The 17,638-nt window shown below is 36.4% G+C and overlaps 2 protein-coding genes across 3 annotated transcripts in view; one reads left to right on the forward strand and one right to left on the reverse strand.

The window, feature by feature from the left end:
* The window catches only part of LOC117128145, a 734,122-nt gene that overhangs the window by 469,741 nt on the left and 246,743 nt on the right, over positions 1–17,638 (forward strand). The window lies entirely within an intron of this gene.
* Positions 15,336–17,065, reverse strand: LOC103839995 (probable protein phosphatase 2C 10). 2 transcript variants are annotated; one of them, XM_009116475.3, is made up of 5 exons: positions 16,844–17,065; positions 16,613–16,742; positions 16,294–16,533; positions 15,782–16,210; positions 15,336–15,710 (listed from the first exon to the last, which is right to left on the reverse strand). In XM_009116475.3, the coding sequence occupies exons 2-5, from the start codon at positions 16,649–16,651 to the stop codon at positions 15,570–15,572; spliced, it is 849 nt and encodes a 282-aa protein (XP_009114723.1). In that variant the 5' UTR covers positions 16,652–16,742; positions 16,844–17,065; the 3' UTR covers positions 15,336–15,569. The 2 variants fall into 2 exon arrangements, with proteins under 2 accessions (XP_009114723.1, XP_033135795.1); XM_033279904.1 differs by lacking the exon at positions 16,844–17,065 and having other exon boundaries at positions 16,613–16,760.

The following is a 17,638-nucleotide window of genomic DNA, read 5'->3' on the forward strand; positions in this document are numbered from 1 at the left end:
GGAAACCCGATCTCAGCAGAAAAAGGGAAAATGCTTCTCACAAAAAGGAAAGCGCTTGCTTTTTGGAGGAATCAAAAGAGCTTCCAGTATCGTCAAACCGTACGAGTCCTATCCCCCCGGTCTATCCTCTCCACACCAGAGCTTTAAGGCCCCATCGTCTCCAAGACATCATCAGAACCCCGGAGATCCCCGTCCTCGACGAGAATCAGCGGTCTAAACAGCACCAGATACCGGTCCGATGTAAGGGAAACTGATCATCCCCCGGGTTCAGAATACGGTTTCGGCCAGAGTGGAACCCGAGATTGCGAGATTACTGGATCAATGTCCTGCCTAAGGGAAGCCTACTGAGAATGAGCAACTTCGGTTGACTTGAGTGCACAGGTTATTCCCTGAGTTCGATGATGAAATCGAGCAATAAGGGGCAAACTGTTGGAGAGAAAAACCCCGGTATCATTTGTTCAAAAAAAAAAAATTGTTCAAAAAAAAAACCCCCGGTATCATTTCCTCCATCCTCCTAGCAGAACCTAGGCCCCCGGGTCCCCGATAAAGGAACGCTCCAGGTCCCCGCTAAAAGGAACCCTGGGATCGGTCTCAGGGACCACCCCCTGCTCCAAGAAATGGTAAATTTTCGATAAGGAGAACCTTCCATATTTCTGAATACGGAAGACTTCCACCTACTCCAACCGACAAGAACCGACCTAAAGACAACTATATAAGGGGAATCCAAACCCTAGAACAGGGGATCACCACTTTTAGACTTAGACACTAGTCTTAGACGGCTAGGGTTACGGTTCTTACCCAATATCTTGTAATCCTTGCTTGTTCTATTCAATAAAGATCTCTTCAAGTCTCTTTCTCTTTTACTACACTAAAACCCTTACAAAATACCTATAAATCTTCTAATAAAACCAGTTTATCCATCGTTCTGTGGTACTTTAAAAGAGTCTACACAAAAATACCCTAACAGTAAATATGCAAGATATCACAGACCACTCAATCGACCAGGTGAGTTTCCAGCTTGATTATCTAAGAACAAATTTATTGTGACAAGTAAATTCGTTGAAGGCAATTTGACTCGATTTTTCAACACGGTGAGAACTCGTCTACTACGACAGCTATGTTTTTTCAACTTTGTTTCACGTAAAAAAATTTTTATGATAAGAGTGAGTCTACTGTGACACGAATGTGTCATTCAACTCGGCTTTGTATAACTGAACATGTGAAGGCTGCCTACGTACCTCCGAGGAGGATCAGATCATTCATAATTCCCTCATTTTTTCAATTGTGCTCTTACTTGAAGTATCTCTTCATCAAGTTCCAATAACGAGGCACATGTTCAGCGGATGATGTCTCATGTCCATAAACGCCTATTCTGAGAACTTTGACAATCTTGTAGGAACCTTCCTAGTTGGTTCTGAGTTTACAGCTGATATACCTTGGATTTTACCACATAATGGTATATGATTCTTTTAGAGTCTATTATATGTGTTGGAGTCTATTTTAGAGTCTTTTCCGGTCTAGGTATGTTTTGGAGCAATGTGGAGATTACAAAGCATTTTGCAGCTAGAGATGAAAGAAAATCGTAGCTGTTCAAGAAACCAGCCATAGTCGATATTCATACAGAGTCTCGATCGACACCGACCCCATGGTGTCGCTTGACAAGACACGAGAAGACAGGCCGATTTGTTTGTGGCCGACTTGAGCCCAAAGATCCACATATATACAAGACGGTCTCTGCCCGAATTTTACCTAGTATTTATGTGTTTCGCCATTGTTTGGGTAATACACAATCTTTTTACTACTTTTTACACAGCAAAACTATTTTCGTTTTTTTTAGATTGGAGAGAAGATCCAAGACTCCTTCACTGATTTGTATTGGAACTCCATTGTTTTCTACTTTATTATCTATGCCTTCTATTCAGACCTCTGTTATGAATTGATTTGCTATGTCAGAGTAGTTTACTCCGTTAGATTTATGGTTTAATTAGTTTTTATGGATTAGACAAAACTATAGAATTGCTAGGGTGAATTAATACATTTTCTTCATCAGAATTATTCTTACTGCATGTGTTATAGTGTAGCTAACTATAACCCTGAACTTTAGATATTAAACAACTGCGAACGTAGGTCTTTACTTGAATTAATTATGCTGAGCTAGGTTGCTAGATACATGCGATAACTGATCTAGGAAACTAGTGAACAATATCGATCAGTTCGATAATGCTTGCCTAAGGATGTAACAATTGATACCTAGTCAATAGTATCGATAGACTCGATCCGTGTTTACATACAATAGTTAGAACACTAGACTTAGTCAATAGATTAGACTCGTAGCAAGAGCTGGATATCTTTTGCATTAGAATTTGAGTTCTAGGATTGTCATTCATATACCCTTAGCTTCTTTACATTATAATCATGATTGCTTGAAACCCTCAATCTAACTATTTTCTCTTATATTCTCAGAACAACAACCAATTGATTTACCACTTTTCTTGATTTACTGCTTTCACAATACTTCCTAGCTTAATCGCGATTCTATTGAGTTAATTGTGTGTCCACGCTCCCTATGTATTTGATCCCTAAGTACTACAACTGAGCCTCTTATTTGAGAGAATAAAGTTGCTCATAAGGTAATTTGAATGATATCAAATTTGGTGTCATTGCCGGGGAGCATTGGATCGCCAGTATACTCAACTTATTTGATTTAGTCTAGGTTATTTTTCTATTTTAATTACTTATAATTTTTTTCCTTGTTTACTAGGTGCATGCCCAGCAGTACCATATTCAACAAGGAGAAAGAGCTTTTCGGGGTGATTGGTTGGGCTTTATCTCCCTACTTTAGCTTTATCTATTTTTAAATCACTAAACTTTACCAATCATGTTGTAGCTTTATTTTTAAAAGTTAAAGCGTACATCAAGTTTCTATTAGTTTTTACCAATCATGCTTTATCTTTATTTTTCAAGCTACAGCAAAAAAAAAGTAATCAAATTATTTTCTTATGAATTTTAGGCAGAAAACCTACATCTTCTTTTTATAGGCTGTAGAATCTGTAAAATGAAAAAAAAAACAATATATAAGATCAAACAAATGAGATAATCATAATAAAACATTTATATATATTTTAATTTAATTTTGAGTGTTTGTTAAATTATTCAAATATTTTAAATAACATAAATATTATTTACATATCACATTTTAAATAATAGTAAAATTTCATAATTTATAAAAATAAAAGTAAAAATTATTTTAATTGATAAAAATAATTATTTTATACATACATCACATATTTCACATATCGTATTTTAAAATATCTACATCTTATATCTTATAGCTACAACAACAGTTTAACTACAACAAAAGTATTTGCAAAAAAGTCTACAATAACAACTTTACATCTACAACCGACTTACACACATAACTTTTACAGCCACAATCAAACCAATCATCACCTTTATTCTCTAATCATGCATGTTTGTAATATTCAATCCCCAAAGAGATACGCACAGCATCGATTGACATCAACTCTACTTGGTCGACCGATACTTGTTAGCGAGCAATGATCGACACTTCTCAACAAAAATCAATCGATACCAACCCGCGAGCAGACATGGTTGTGACTTATGCTGATACAAGATGAGAATGTAGACCTGCGTAACTAGGAGGGTCCTCTATGTAATGCATCAGTTCAGAGGATAGAAGATCAGGGGACTGTAATCCCTGATCCTAAAGTAGTTGTCAATCATCTACTAATGCTGAGAATGCTACAGCCAACTCTCAGGTTGTAGCTGAGGAGAATGTTCATGCTGCTCGACCTAGAACTTTGGCTAACTACAACCGTCCAGATCAATACTATGCCAATAGATCTGCAATTTGTCCTCCTACTTTACAGAGGAATGATTTCGAGCTGAAGCCTGCATCCTTTACACTAGTGGGACAAACACCTATCCATGGCACCCACATGAGCATCCTATGGACCATCTGGAGCGGTTCAAGGATATAGTTTCTACTATCAAAGCCAATAGAGTCCCTGAGGACTATCTTCTTTGCAATCTCTTCAACTACTCACTTTCTAGAGATGCTTCGCACTAGCTTAAGCAGTTACCACCATGATCTCTTACATCATGGGCTGACATAAAAACGCCTTCCTGCATAACTTATTTGATGACGTCCATGCTGAAAACTTGAAGAGCAGGATTCCTACATTCACATAGAAGCCTGAAGAATATTTCAGAAGCTTCTGGATTAGATTCAAGTCATATCATAGAGACCGTCCACACCATGGATTCAACTAGGTAGGACTGCTAAGTACCTTCTTCAAAGGCATTGCTTTGGCATACAAGATGGCTCTACACACTGCTAGTGAGTGAAAATCTAATACTAAGAATCCAGAAGAGGTTGTTAGACTTATTGAGAACTTTGCGTCTAGCAATAGCACTAAGAACACTGATTTTAAAAGGAAGAAATTGGCTACCGTCTTTGGAAAGGAGCATATGGATGAAGTTAAAGCCAAGCTGGACAGTGTCCATAAGCTTCTCAAGAAACAACTTAGTTTTGTAGAGGATGTAGAAGCTGTAGAAGCTGTAGATGTCGACAATGAAAAAGGCGACCAGGAGGATGTGAACTTCATAAGTGGTACTGGTTTTCAAAATTAGAGATCTGGGAATCAGTGACAACATGAACTTCCATAGCAATGATCAGAGGATTAATTACAACCAGAGTTTGCAGTACCAGAAGTCCTACTGCAACAACTACAACAACAACAACACAACTTTTGGGAGTTCTTCTTACCAGAATCCACCACTAGCAACTCAAGAAAGTAAGATAGAAGGGGCTTGATCAGGTTCTTGAGAGTCAGTAGAAGTTGACAGTGGATTTTAATGGGAAGGTAGATGATTTCTAGACCATCATCGATCCGAGAAACACGAGTTGATATTCCAGCATCAATCCACAACTTGTCGGTGTCGGTCGACTGAGCATCCCGAGTATTGATCACCACTTAACTGTGTTGATCGGCATTCACATCAAAGGAAGATATACCGTTTTTCCTTGTTAAATTTATACATTCCTATTTATTTTCTTCACCAATCTAAGACAGTATTACACTTGAGACATTGTTGTTTAAGTCAGGGGGAGGTATTATTGATATTTTGTTTTGCTTTGAGCTTTATTTAATGAGCATTTATTCAGTTTTATAGAGTCAAGAAGGGATGCTGAACTTTTTCAATTTTACTTATTATCTAACCACTCTCTAGTACTATTCTTTGGGGCTATTGCCTGCAGGGTGTACTGAATGGAAACACCAAAGTGGATCACCTGCGAATAACATCTACAGTAGCTGAGAAAGTCTGAAGGAACCAAAGATGACTTACAACCTTAATCAACTCAACTTTCTTGTTTGAGGGCTTTGTATACATTGGATCGGATTCCTCTTTCAGACCTGAAAGGTAAAATTTTGTATGTTTTTGGTTTCCTTATATCCTCTCTTCGGCATAAAAAAAAAACAAAAGATTGAAATGATTTTATGAGATGCAGAGGGGCAGGAACATTACCGATGACCCCACTATCTTAATTCAAAGGAATGATAACACATCGTTGGAAGCAAGGGGTAGGTCCATTACCGATTGTGGGGACCAAAATGTGCACCGTCGATTTTCGTAAACAGAGAAAACCCAAGAAACCCTAACTTTCCACGAGGTCCCAGATTTCTTCTAAACCAAGTGTCAAGTTATCAAAATACGCAAACAGACGAAGTAGTAAATTGATAATGAAAGATAGAGCAAAAGATATCTTATTTTGAATCTATGTATGAGCGTTTAACAGGTAAAAGCCTCAGCCGCAAGAGCTGTCTGCGAGTTCCCTAGTTCTAACAACCTAAGACTTGAAAATCTAGTTGGGTCGCAGCTTGATAACAAAAAAAAAGAAACTTTCCTAAATAGCTCTAACTGCTGGATTGCTAAGAAATGTTTTGTGTGTCTCAAAATAACTCTTTTGCATCTCTCGCCCTTGATTTCGAGTCTATCCTTTCGCGAAAATATTATATTGTTCTCGATCTTCATGATTATCCTTAAAACTTGACATTATCTTCTCCTGCGAATATTATATAGACCGTCAATTTAACTTGGGCTTATCTCCTTTAAAAATAGTAAGGGGGATTTTATCGCGTTATGGACCTCTTTGGGCCGTTTTCCGATTTTAACATTTTTACAATTTATCTCAGAGAAATCACCATTGTTTCAATGATGTTTTTACATGGGAACGAATCGAATAGTTGTTACAATGGTGTTAAGTTAACCATTATCATTTTATACGATTGATTCGATAATTTTTGAGAAAAAATGTTGTTTGCTATTTTTATCGTAAAGTTTCAACGGTAATTTTGATAGACACGAAACGAGAGACAGTTTGATCGAGACTCGAAGGAGAAAGATACAAGAGTGAGACAAAAATGCATGTTGTTGCCTAGTGGCGATACGAGGGAAAACGGGCCGGTCTCCCGCTGGCGACCCGGATTGGTTAGGTCTGGGTCGCCTGCTGGCGACCTGGATGGGCCGAACCTGGGTCACCTACTAGCGACCCGAACTGGTTAAGTATGGGTCGCCTGCTGGTGGCCTGGATGGGCCAAACCTGGGTCGCCTGCTGATGACCTGGATGGGCTGAACCTTGGTCGCCTGCTGGATATCCAGATAAGTCGAACCTGGGTAGCCTGCTGGCGACCTGGATCAAACCAGAATGGTCGCCTGCTGGCGATCCGGATTACGAAGGCTTAGGTCGCCTGCTGGCGACCTGGTCGGGCCAAAACTGGGTCACCTACTGACGACCCGGACAAGACTAACTTGGGTCGCATGCTGGCGACCTGGATCAAACCGGACCGGTCGCCTGTTGGCGACCCGGATCGCGAAGGCTTGGGTCGGTTACTAGCGACCTGTTCGGGCCGAAACTGGGTCACCTGCTGGCGATCCAGATGGGCCGAACATGGGTCACCGCTGGCAACCCTGATTGAACCGGGCTCGGATCACCCGGTGGAGACTATGATCATACGAAGTTGGGTTCTTCGCTGGCGACCCGGATCGTGAAGGTCTGGGTTGCCTGCTAGCGACCGGGATGGACTGATCATGGGTCGCCTGTTAGCGACATGGATTGTGTGAACCCGGGTCGCGTGTCGGCGACCTGGACTGCTCAAACCTGGGTCTCCTGATTGTGACCTGGACTGCTCGAACCTTGTTCCGTGGTTGGGGTGTTTTATACTTAGGATTTTTCTGAAGTTGTGTTAAGAATTTTTCTAAGGCATAGTAATCTTGGACGTTGATCTCGAGAGTACTATCTTGGTTGATGCGAGCCATGATTTTCTTGGGAGCTTTAGACATTGATTACGCCGTGCCTCATTTTGACCCCAACACCGATGACCCCACTATTTGCCTACACTTTACCAAGAAAACGAAAATAAAAAGAGAAAAAGAAATGAAAAGGATTCAGCGAAGGGAGATATTGGGAGAAAATAAACTAGAATAAGACGACATGTTTACTCAAAAACCTGCTAGGGTAAGTGCCCATGTGTCATTTGATCGATACTCACACGATTTAGCTTACACATTTATATGCAAAAATGAGGTCAGTAGAGGAGTATATCAGGTGGAATCAGCTAAGCTGTGGGCTGGATGGTTTGGTTGCTAAGCTAAGGTCTAATACATGGCCGTGCCCTTGAACCTCTTTCACAGACTATTATATGTTTTGCTTGAGGTCTAATACATGGAAGCCAAGGTACTAATTCGACGTGGTTTGCAACATTGTAGAGGTGAAGGTAATGGTTAAAGAATTGTGTGAGTGTCTGATGTTTTCAAACCTCTTTCACAGACTATTTTGTGTTTTGCTTGAGGACAAACAAAATGATAAGTAGGGGAAGTTGATATACCATGGATTTTACCACTTTTACACCATGGTATATGAACTATTTAGAGTCTATTATATGTATTTGGAATCTGGTTTAGAGTATTTTCAGGTATATGTATGTTTTGGAGAACTTTGTTGATTCTGGAGCTTTTTAGAGGTGCAGAACTGCACACATGCGTCAGACGTTTAGCTATTGATATAGACCTTCCTACGGTGTGATTGAGCCCATATTTCATCACAGGATAGAGCTTTGAGTTAGCTTTCCAATATTTATCTATTATTCATTCAGATTATGATTTGTGTTATTGCTTGCATGTCTGAGTAATTATCTTGTTAGGTTTGGGGATTTCATAAGCTTAATGTCATACTGATAATGGATTGTTAGGGTTACTTACTAATTTCAACACCATGGAATTTTGTAATACTAGGATCTAGAGTAATTGGAATAGCACGACAGTGAGACTGATTATTTGAACCTAAAATCATAGGACAATTGAGATGCACGAGATTTCAATTGATTATCGGAACCCGAACCCTGAGTTAATTAGATACCTTGGCGCGTACGAGAGTTGTTCTAGGATTTATTTGAACATTATTGATTGAGCGTTAATGCTTGTCTGAAGTATTATCGATCGACACTCAACCACTGGTATCAATTGATACTAATTCTTTGTTTGCATGCGACAGATGGAACATAGGACTTAGACATCTAATTAGTAATTTCATGCGAAAGCTAGATTAGTTGCTATTGAATTCAAGTTCTCGAATTGAACCCATAAAACTCTTAGCATCCTTGATTGTAGTTTTGAATCTCTTGACATATAAACTAGTCTATTTACTTACTGCTTGTTTACTGTTTGAATATTGATTGTCTAGCTTAATCTTGATTTCTAAACTCTATTGTGTGTTCATTCTCTCTGTGGATGTGATCCCTAATTACTACAATTGAACCTCTTATTTGAGAGATAAAGTTGCTCTAAAGGTAATTTGAGTGATATCAACGCCCTTCATTGAGATAGGAGATGATCCAGGATTTATGGCAGTATGTTATTCTGATTATGGCACATAGCATGAAGATGACGGCGAGGGACATCGAACCAGAAGCATTGGTTGACACTCCTGCGAGTGTAGAGTTCCGAGAGAGTTTCTTGGTTGAAGCCGCAAATCCACATAGAAGGAAGATCCGTGTAATGTCACCAGATGAGTATGGAGTTTACATAGATGTAGAAGGCATTGCAAAAGCTAGCTATGGATGGAAGGATCATCAATGTTTCTAAGGAAAACATTGAAGCAAAACTTTAGATGGCAGATAGTTTGGGAGGTCATCATCTGAGTTTACCACAGTATGAGGGATGTTTTCAGATGCCTGGAGTTCATCATACACCTTCTTATCTGCCAACAAAGATCATGTTGAAGAGTTGATTGCTAACATTGCTACAACAAATTGTAGAACGTTTGATGAGTTCTACAAAAAGATAGATGCAATCTATTTTCCTCTCAACAATAGTATTGCACCATTGAGCCACCGTATGGAGGAGCTGGATCTGAAAATGGATTAAACACATGAGATGATTCAGAGGCACCAATATCACATAACCAGTAGAGAAGAAGCCATCAAAAGGTTTGTTGGTACCTGGTTTGAAATGAGCAAAGATGATGTTGATACTTGTTTCCCAACAAGTATTTAATTACCTCCATACTAGCTCAAAAAAACTAAAAGTCAAGCTGAAAACTATAAACAAGCGCTTCATGGGAGACAACTCATTCGTAAGTTTTAAATTTATTTTATTTTTCATTTATTATGATTTTTCGTACTTGGTTATTTCAGGTAAAAAAAGATATGGAGAAGACAAGTCTATAACAGAATCGATAGATCATCACGAGTATCGACTGCCACTTCATTGTGTCGATCGACCCTCATAATGCAGCTTCTCAGAGACAACCTCACTTTATGGCCCTTTGATCTAGAGGAAGGAGGTAATAAAAACAAAAACACGAGACATAACCACTTCTGTAAACTGTATTGTGTAACTTGCATTGAATGAATTTATACACCTTTTTATCCTGCAGGTGAACAATCTAAAGAGGACAATTCGCAAGATGAGGTAAGCAAATCTATGGAACAGCTTTCAACTTTTTCCTAATAATTTCCTTCCTCTTTACATTTTTGTAAACTCTGCAGGACTAATGAAGCCATTAACACTCCTTTGGTAAGATTTACACTACTCTTCTCGGTAGTTCTTCAGTTGGCGAAGGATTGCCTTAAACCACTATCTCTATCATTTGTTGCTCTCTTTTCTTTTGGGATTTTTTTTAACACATTGAAATGAAACTTATGTGTTGTCACTTAATATTTTCTTGACATTGAAACCTCTCTACACTGACGTGTACCAATTGATTTGTCCTTTACTGAGAAATAATTGAACGTTATAATTGATTGATACTAGTATGTTAGATGAAATAAAGCCGACAAAGATAAACTGAGAAAAACATGAAACTAGAGGAGCATGTTCTCTTTTGAAAAAAGCTTACAATACACCAACCAAATTCTATTACAATTTTAATACACCAGTTTTTGTTTTTTTTAATAACATCTAATTTTATTGATATTAAATCAATGTAAAAAATTACATGAAACATATACATATTTTTTGTTAATAAGAACTTTTAATAGAGACAGCAGTAACACGATGAACACATCTCCTAGGCCGATTCGCTAGATTTCCTTCACTTCATTCTTGGTCTTGTAAGATCTTTGTTGTGGCTCTCGGTCTTTGTGAGTAAATGCCTTTTTTCTTCAAGAAGATCATTGGATGCAATCCATATGTTACATTTCAATCTGTCCCAAACACGCTGCAGGAGATAACATGCTTTAATGTACCTGTCCATGGATTTGACATTCTTTTTCTTTGAAACCAATATATCCATAACTTCAAATTATTATGTTGGAGAAACAACATCATCTTCCACCTTGTTGCTTTAAAATATTCGATTCCTTGTGTCATTCCTTTAGTTTTTGGAACCAACAATATCCTAGCCCATACATTCCTCATCATCATAGGCTCTTTTTGTTGACGAATTTGAAACACTGTGAGACTAAGCCAACCGCACACAATAACTACCAAACTAAGCCGTAACATCACAATACACCATTCCTTACCGGATCGGTCATCATATAGGACAAAAATGGTGGTGGCCATGGGTGTTTAGGGTCTCTCTTGATAGATTGAATTCTCAACAAACCGCCCAGCCATAAGACTAACGGGGGAATACAACACCAAAAATGAAGGCTGATGGACTATCGTCAGCACTGAATCTAGGTTCACAGACCGGGGAAACACACCCTATTGAAGGGAAAATCAACATGCCGAGTATGACGAATAATAACACCGATAACGAAATAAAGAATCGAGAAATACTTATCACCAAAGGAGTTAGTGACATCACTCGATTGTTTCTAAAAATTGGGAGATGCAGATGATAAAACTTCCAATTCATCCAACATAATGACGAAGAGAACATCATATACTAACAAACAAAGGAAAAGAAAAGAAAATGAGTACAGCCGGTGCCGCAATCGACACCGGCCGGATGAAAACAGTTAAGCAGTGGCTTTGTAAAAAGTTGGTGGTGGTTGAATCGCCTATCGGCTTTGAGAGAGATAAATTATTAATCAATACACCAGTTTTTACTACGTGTCGCTCTTACGTTAACTCTCACATTAATTGATTATGATGATACCCTTAATGAATCAAATATATATAATTAACATTATTATATATGTATTTTATTTATCCTTTTTTTAGGTTTTCTTTTCTTTATTTTTTTCAAATAACCAATTTAAAACAGAAAGTTTATAAATTTTAAAAACGACAATATCTTTTATACATATTGTAATCATAATAAGGAAAGTTCACAAAATAATCTTGATTTTAAAGTAAAGACATAATTTTCCCTTCTAAAAATAATCTTAAACAACATAATATATATATATATAATATTTATTAAGCATTTAATTTAAATCAATCTATTTTTCAAATTATTACAAAATAATTTAAATAACATAAACTAAGATATATTTAATGAATATAATTTAATTTAATCTTTAGTTTTCATTTAAGTTCCCCATTATATTTTCAAATAACATATATGATAAAGAAAATATTAATGAAATTTAAAATGATTATATTTTTTATATATAATGTGATTTCATAAAAAGAAAAGTTTAGAAAACGACTCTTGATATTAAACTAATGAAATAATCTTCTCTTTTAAAATTTATCGGTTATGTTTTTATGTAACTTTGTACCTATCATCACTTTATTTTTATAAGTTTATTTTTCCAAATTAACATATACTAAATTACTAAAAATCAAAAATATATGACAACCAAACTAATCTAATGAATACAGTTAATATGATTTGGTTGAATTAGATTAGAAATAGTTATACTTTAATTTGATGGAATATATTTAACGCAGTATACCCACAAAATGAGTAACTATACCCATCCAAATGTTTTTATACAAAGTCAAAAATTAAATTAAAAATAATATATTTTATTTATAGTAATATTTTATACATATAAATTATAGAACGACTCAACATGTTACTAAATAAATATGAAATTCTCAAATTAGATTATAAATATATTAACCAACTATCAAAATTAAGTATTTTGTATAACTATATATATATGCATAAGGTTTCAAAGGACTACCATTGTTATATTTATGTATGTAACTCAGAATCATCAACACTTCAGTTTACTTTTACTATTTGATTCTCAAAACAATATATATTAAATTGTATATAATTTTACTAAAATATATTTACATATATAAGACAATAATCAAACTACATGAAAATAACAGTATTAATGAAATTATTAATCTTTACAACAAAAATATTATAGTTCAATCGGAAAAATAAATGTTATCTAATATATCAAATAGTAACCAAACATTCGAGATACTATATATCCAAAATTATATGTCTAATTAAAATAACATATTGTTATTTAAAATAAACCATGTGTATTGATTACAACATATGTAGCAGAATAATTATAAATTAAAAAAAAATTATTAATAAATTATTATAATGTATTTACTTTATGATATTTATATATGTGCTTGAGCACGGGAAATTCACATAGTCCAAAATAATACACTGTAATTTATTACCGTTTTGAACTAAAATTGGAAAAGATGAATCAACGTACTATTCTTAGTATAGAAAAGGTTGATGTATTGAAACAGTATTAGAGATTTAGCAAGTGTATTTTACGGAAAAAAAATATTCTCTTTTGTTAGAAAATGTGAATAACTAATTTTTCTTTATTGTGTAAATATTATATTTATGATAGCAAATATTATCTTCTTTTAGCAAAAAGAAAAGATTAGAATACATGATGAGATTTAAAGTTTTTTTCTTTTTGAAAAACACATACAATTCAATCGATTAGAATGAACATTATAATAAAACAAGTGATTCAAATGAAAAGTACATATCAGCATTTTTAAAACATTGTATAGTCAGATGTTAATAAATGCAAAAAAAAACTTAAATTACCAATCAAAACATTTCAATTTTACATGTCACTTTTAATTGTACAAGTCAACTCTAAAATTACTCTCAAAATTTCTTTTCTTTTAATGCAAATCTTTTCCGATCTCTCAGATTCTTTTGATTCATAATCTTCGAGAAATCGTTCCATATTTGCCATCTACATTCATCACTAAACGATGAAATCGAACAATGTTAGACATATCAAATCTATAACTTGGATTGTTGTTGCTTATGGCTTGGATCCATTATGAAAGTGTTTGACATATCTGGAAGCCGGTTCCCCATGTTTAGGAAGGTTCATACTGGTCATGATGATGATCTAACCGATGAGAGACTAATGTAGTGGTCAATAGAGATTAAGAGATGGTTTCAGGGAAATCTTAGCGATGGTCATATCAGTGATCCTTTAAGCAGCCTAAGGGACGACATTTTTTGATATCTATGCAAGTCGCGGCATTTGATGTTGTGATGAGGATTGGTTTCCTCACCTTCTTTCATGTGCCATCTTTGACATTAACTATTTTTTAAACCGATTCAAAGGTTGATCCAACTCTGCTGGGGAGATCTTGACGATGAGGTGAAGGTTTGGTGAACCCAGCGACTGAAATATAGGCCAGTATATATCGTCAATGTCTTGATAGAAGCATTCTAGGCACTGAGGTTTATCACCATGGAAGGTGTTTGGATTTATAGATACATCCTTCAGTGGGATTTCCTACGTACCCTTCAATGGAGGATCAAGCCATTCATAATTCGTATTATTGATGCCAGATAGCCTAGATGGTCACGTAGACTAGTTGGCATGGCTAAGCACTCATCTACCTACAAATGTACCGCCAACACCAAACTATGGAGGTGCAGAGTTGAAACATCAGATATGGAAAACAAGTGCTCCTGTAAAGCTCAAGCATTTCTTATGGTGGTTGTTATCTAAGAGTTTAGCTACTAGTAACAATTTAAAACGAAAACAAATCGTCCAAGTTGATCAGTGCAAAAGATGTTGCTCAGTGGCGGAAACAGAGGACATATATTTTTTGAATGTCCTTGTGCAAAGAAAATATGGCGTGCATCAAGAGTTTCTAACCGAATCATCAACGACCAGAGTTCAACTTTGGAGGAAAAGATTGAGGCCTGTCTGCAATGTTCATTATCGACACGCTTAGTGCACTTCCAAGATTTACCTTTTTGGCTACTATGGAGACTATGGAAGAGTAGAAATCTTCCAGCAAAAGGAAATACATTGGCGAAGCTTACTAAGATATGCAAATGAAGATGCGAAGGAATGGAAACAGATTGAGTCAACTGAAAGTTAGAGTTCAACCTCGTCAGAGTTATCTTGCTCCAGTACCGGTGACATTACATTGGCAACGTCCACCCATGGGGTGGTTCAAATGTAATACTGATGGATCATTTCGTAATATACAAACCAAGAGCACCGCAGGATGGGTCATTAGAGATGCAAATGGAACCTATAAGGGTTTCGACACATGCACGAGGAAGACGATGTAAGGATGCACTGGAATGTGAGTTACAAGGGCTCTTAATGGCGTTACAGCATTGTTGGAGCTTAGGATATGGAAAAATCATTATGGAAAGCGACTCTCAAAAGGCAACCGATATCATCAACAACAACAAGCTTCACTTTGACTACTATAACTGGCAACGGGAAATCAAATGGTGGAAAACAAAATTTCAAGATGTTAGATTCCAGTGGACAAAGAGAAATGCAAACAAGGTAGCAGACTGTTTGGCAAAGCGGGTACAAGATGGAAAGGATTTTGAATTTAACTATTATGAACCGCAATACTTACATAATCTGTTACATGTTGATCACGTACATTCAATCTAAAGTAATAAAATCTGATCTTATAAAAAAAAAGAAACATAGAGCTTATATACACTCTTCCCCATTTGTAATAATCTTCTGATATCAAAGTAGAAGAAGAGACATTGTTTTTGTACACCAAAACATATGATTCTCACTTTCACTACGCAAACCACAAATCACACCAATCAAATTACATAACACCATCTTCTGCTTTTCAGAATCGAACTTAATTATTTAATTTCTTCCATTTCCAAGTTTTTCTTGGTGGTTATAAAAGATCTTTCATCCCCTAAATCTGACAACGATGCAAGATATATCATCTTTGCTGTCTCTTCTCAGAGCTTCCCCTGTTAGTTCTTTCGCTGCTTTCAATGGATCTTTGATTCTTCTCGCAATATCAATGGCCTCTTGGTTAGCCATCACCTGTATTACACATCAAAACCGTAAGAACAAGCCCGGTAATCAAAAAAAGAGAACACCCATTTAATTTTTACCTTCCATAGACCGTCACTAGCAAGAACTAGGACATCTGTGCGATCATCAATCGATGAATCTTTAACGTCTGGATCTGCCCGTAGATGAGTTTTGAGGCTTTTGTCACCAAAAGCACGGGAAACTGCTAGCTGGCCGTTAACCCGAGGAACATCTCCAGGCATGTTTGATACAAAGCCTCCTTTATCCTCTATGCTCAATCTTTCTGTGTTCGGCTCGTGGTCTATAGTCATCTGTATTGCCTGACCGCCTTGAGATAGAACTGCCCGGGAATCACCCACATTTGCCACCCACAAATGCCGTCCGTTCAGCAGAATAGCGGTTACGGCGGTTGAGCCACCTCGGCCTAGGTCAGAATGTGATAGAATGTCTTGGTCTGTCTTCTCATATGCATTTATTATTGCCCTTTGAGGATCATACCAAAACTGCTCCTGAACACACACAAAAAAACACGAGCTCGAAGCTGTGAAAAAAAAAGAAACTAAAACAGTTAAATATTTTTTTTCTTGCTGACCTCTTTAAGTATATTGGAGAATAAATGCTTTTGTAGATAAGCAGGAACACGTTCACCCAGATGACCATCGTAGATAGCAAACAAACCGAGCTCTTTGCCGTCAGTTTTAGTAAACTTGGAGACGTAGTAATCCTCCATTGGATGATTAGCTTTCCCTTTCGCTAAGCTGTAACCAAACTTAATCTCCCCATTGCTGTTTTTCCCTTTACCGGAACTAGTTGATGCTCTCCCAACCAAGAGCTAAAACGCCAAATATACAACATAATAATCATATCAAAATCGTACAGAAGACACAGAGATGAGATATGAGTTTGCATACATCGTAGTCTGAAGAACCGAAGCAACATAACCACGCCATGTGAAGCGGATGTTTGATTTAAAACCAAACACCTAACAACATTTTTGATTTTAACTAATTCCGCAAAAGACTGATCCAAGATTTCAAAACCCTGCAGACAATTACGAACCTTGAAACCTTTCATCAATCAAGAAACCCTAAATCCCCCAAAACAGAGAGACCATTTTTATAGAATCATAAAATCAAAATTACCTCAAAGATCGGAGAAGCCAGATTCCGGAAACCAGAAAGAGGGGATATTTTGGAGTCTACCACTACGCACTCACGCGGCTTGGAGTAATACCGCGACGAAAGGGTTATTGACAGACTGCAAAATGTACTTCTTCAAAAGTCTTCGATAAAACCAGAAAATTAGTGGAAAGCGACGACGAAGTAGACTTTACAATTTTTTTGGCTTGTTTCTTTTTGGTCTTTTTGATTTTCTTTAATGAAAATAATCTCATCCATTCTAATGGGCTTTGATGGTTGACTTTCTTACCGCATCTTAAAGTAAAGTCTCTGTGGCCTCTTTTTCTTCAGTTTCTTTTTTCAGTATTTGCAATCTTTCTCCAATTTCTTCACAAGGGCAGCATATGATTCTATAGATTAATAATCAATACTATTAAAAGGGAAGGAGTCCTAAAAAATCTATTTACACAAAGTTGTTGCACCCTTTTATTAGATTTAATTTTTTTGGTCTTACCATATATTTTTATAACATTACATTAATTACATTATAACATAACTATACCCGTTTTTACTCTAACAAAAAAATCAATAACATTACACCATATATTTACAGATTACTAAAACATTATACCAAAACTATATCAATCCTATTGGCCACCAACAACTTCTAAACATGTCCCATTAAGATTATAACGTGACTGATCTATCATAATATACAAAAATTATATTATTCTACTGACCTATGAACTATGAAACATTACACTCCATCTTGCCATTGATCCGACTATTTTTTTTAAATGAAAAAGCTCCTTGGATGTC

This window comes from Brassica rapa, chromosome A09 (genome assembly GCF_000309985.2).
Source record: "Brassica rapa cultivar Chiifu-401-42 chromosome A09, CAAS_Brap_v3.01, whole genome shotgun sequence".
In the NCBI taxonomy this organism is placed as follows: Eukaryota; Viridiplantae; Streptophyta; class Magnoliopsida; order Brassicales; family Brassicaceae; genus Brassica; species Brassica rapa.

Coding starts and splice junctions, on each gene's coding strand:
- LOC103839995 (XM_009116475.3), bottom strand. CDS start 16,651: ATGGCGTGGTTATGTTGCTTCGGTTCTTCAGACTACGAT. Junction 16,534..16,612: donor TCGGTTCTTCAGACTACGAT/GTATGCAAACTC, acceptor TTGGCGTTTTAG/CTCTTGGTTGGGAGAGCATC. Junction 16,211..16,293: donor TCTCCAATATACTTAAAGAG/GTCAGCAAGAAA, acceptor GTGTGTGTTCAG/GAGCAGTTTTGGTATGATCC.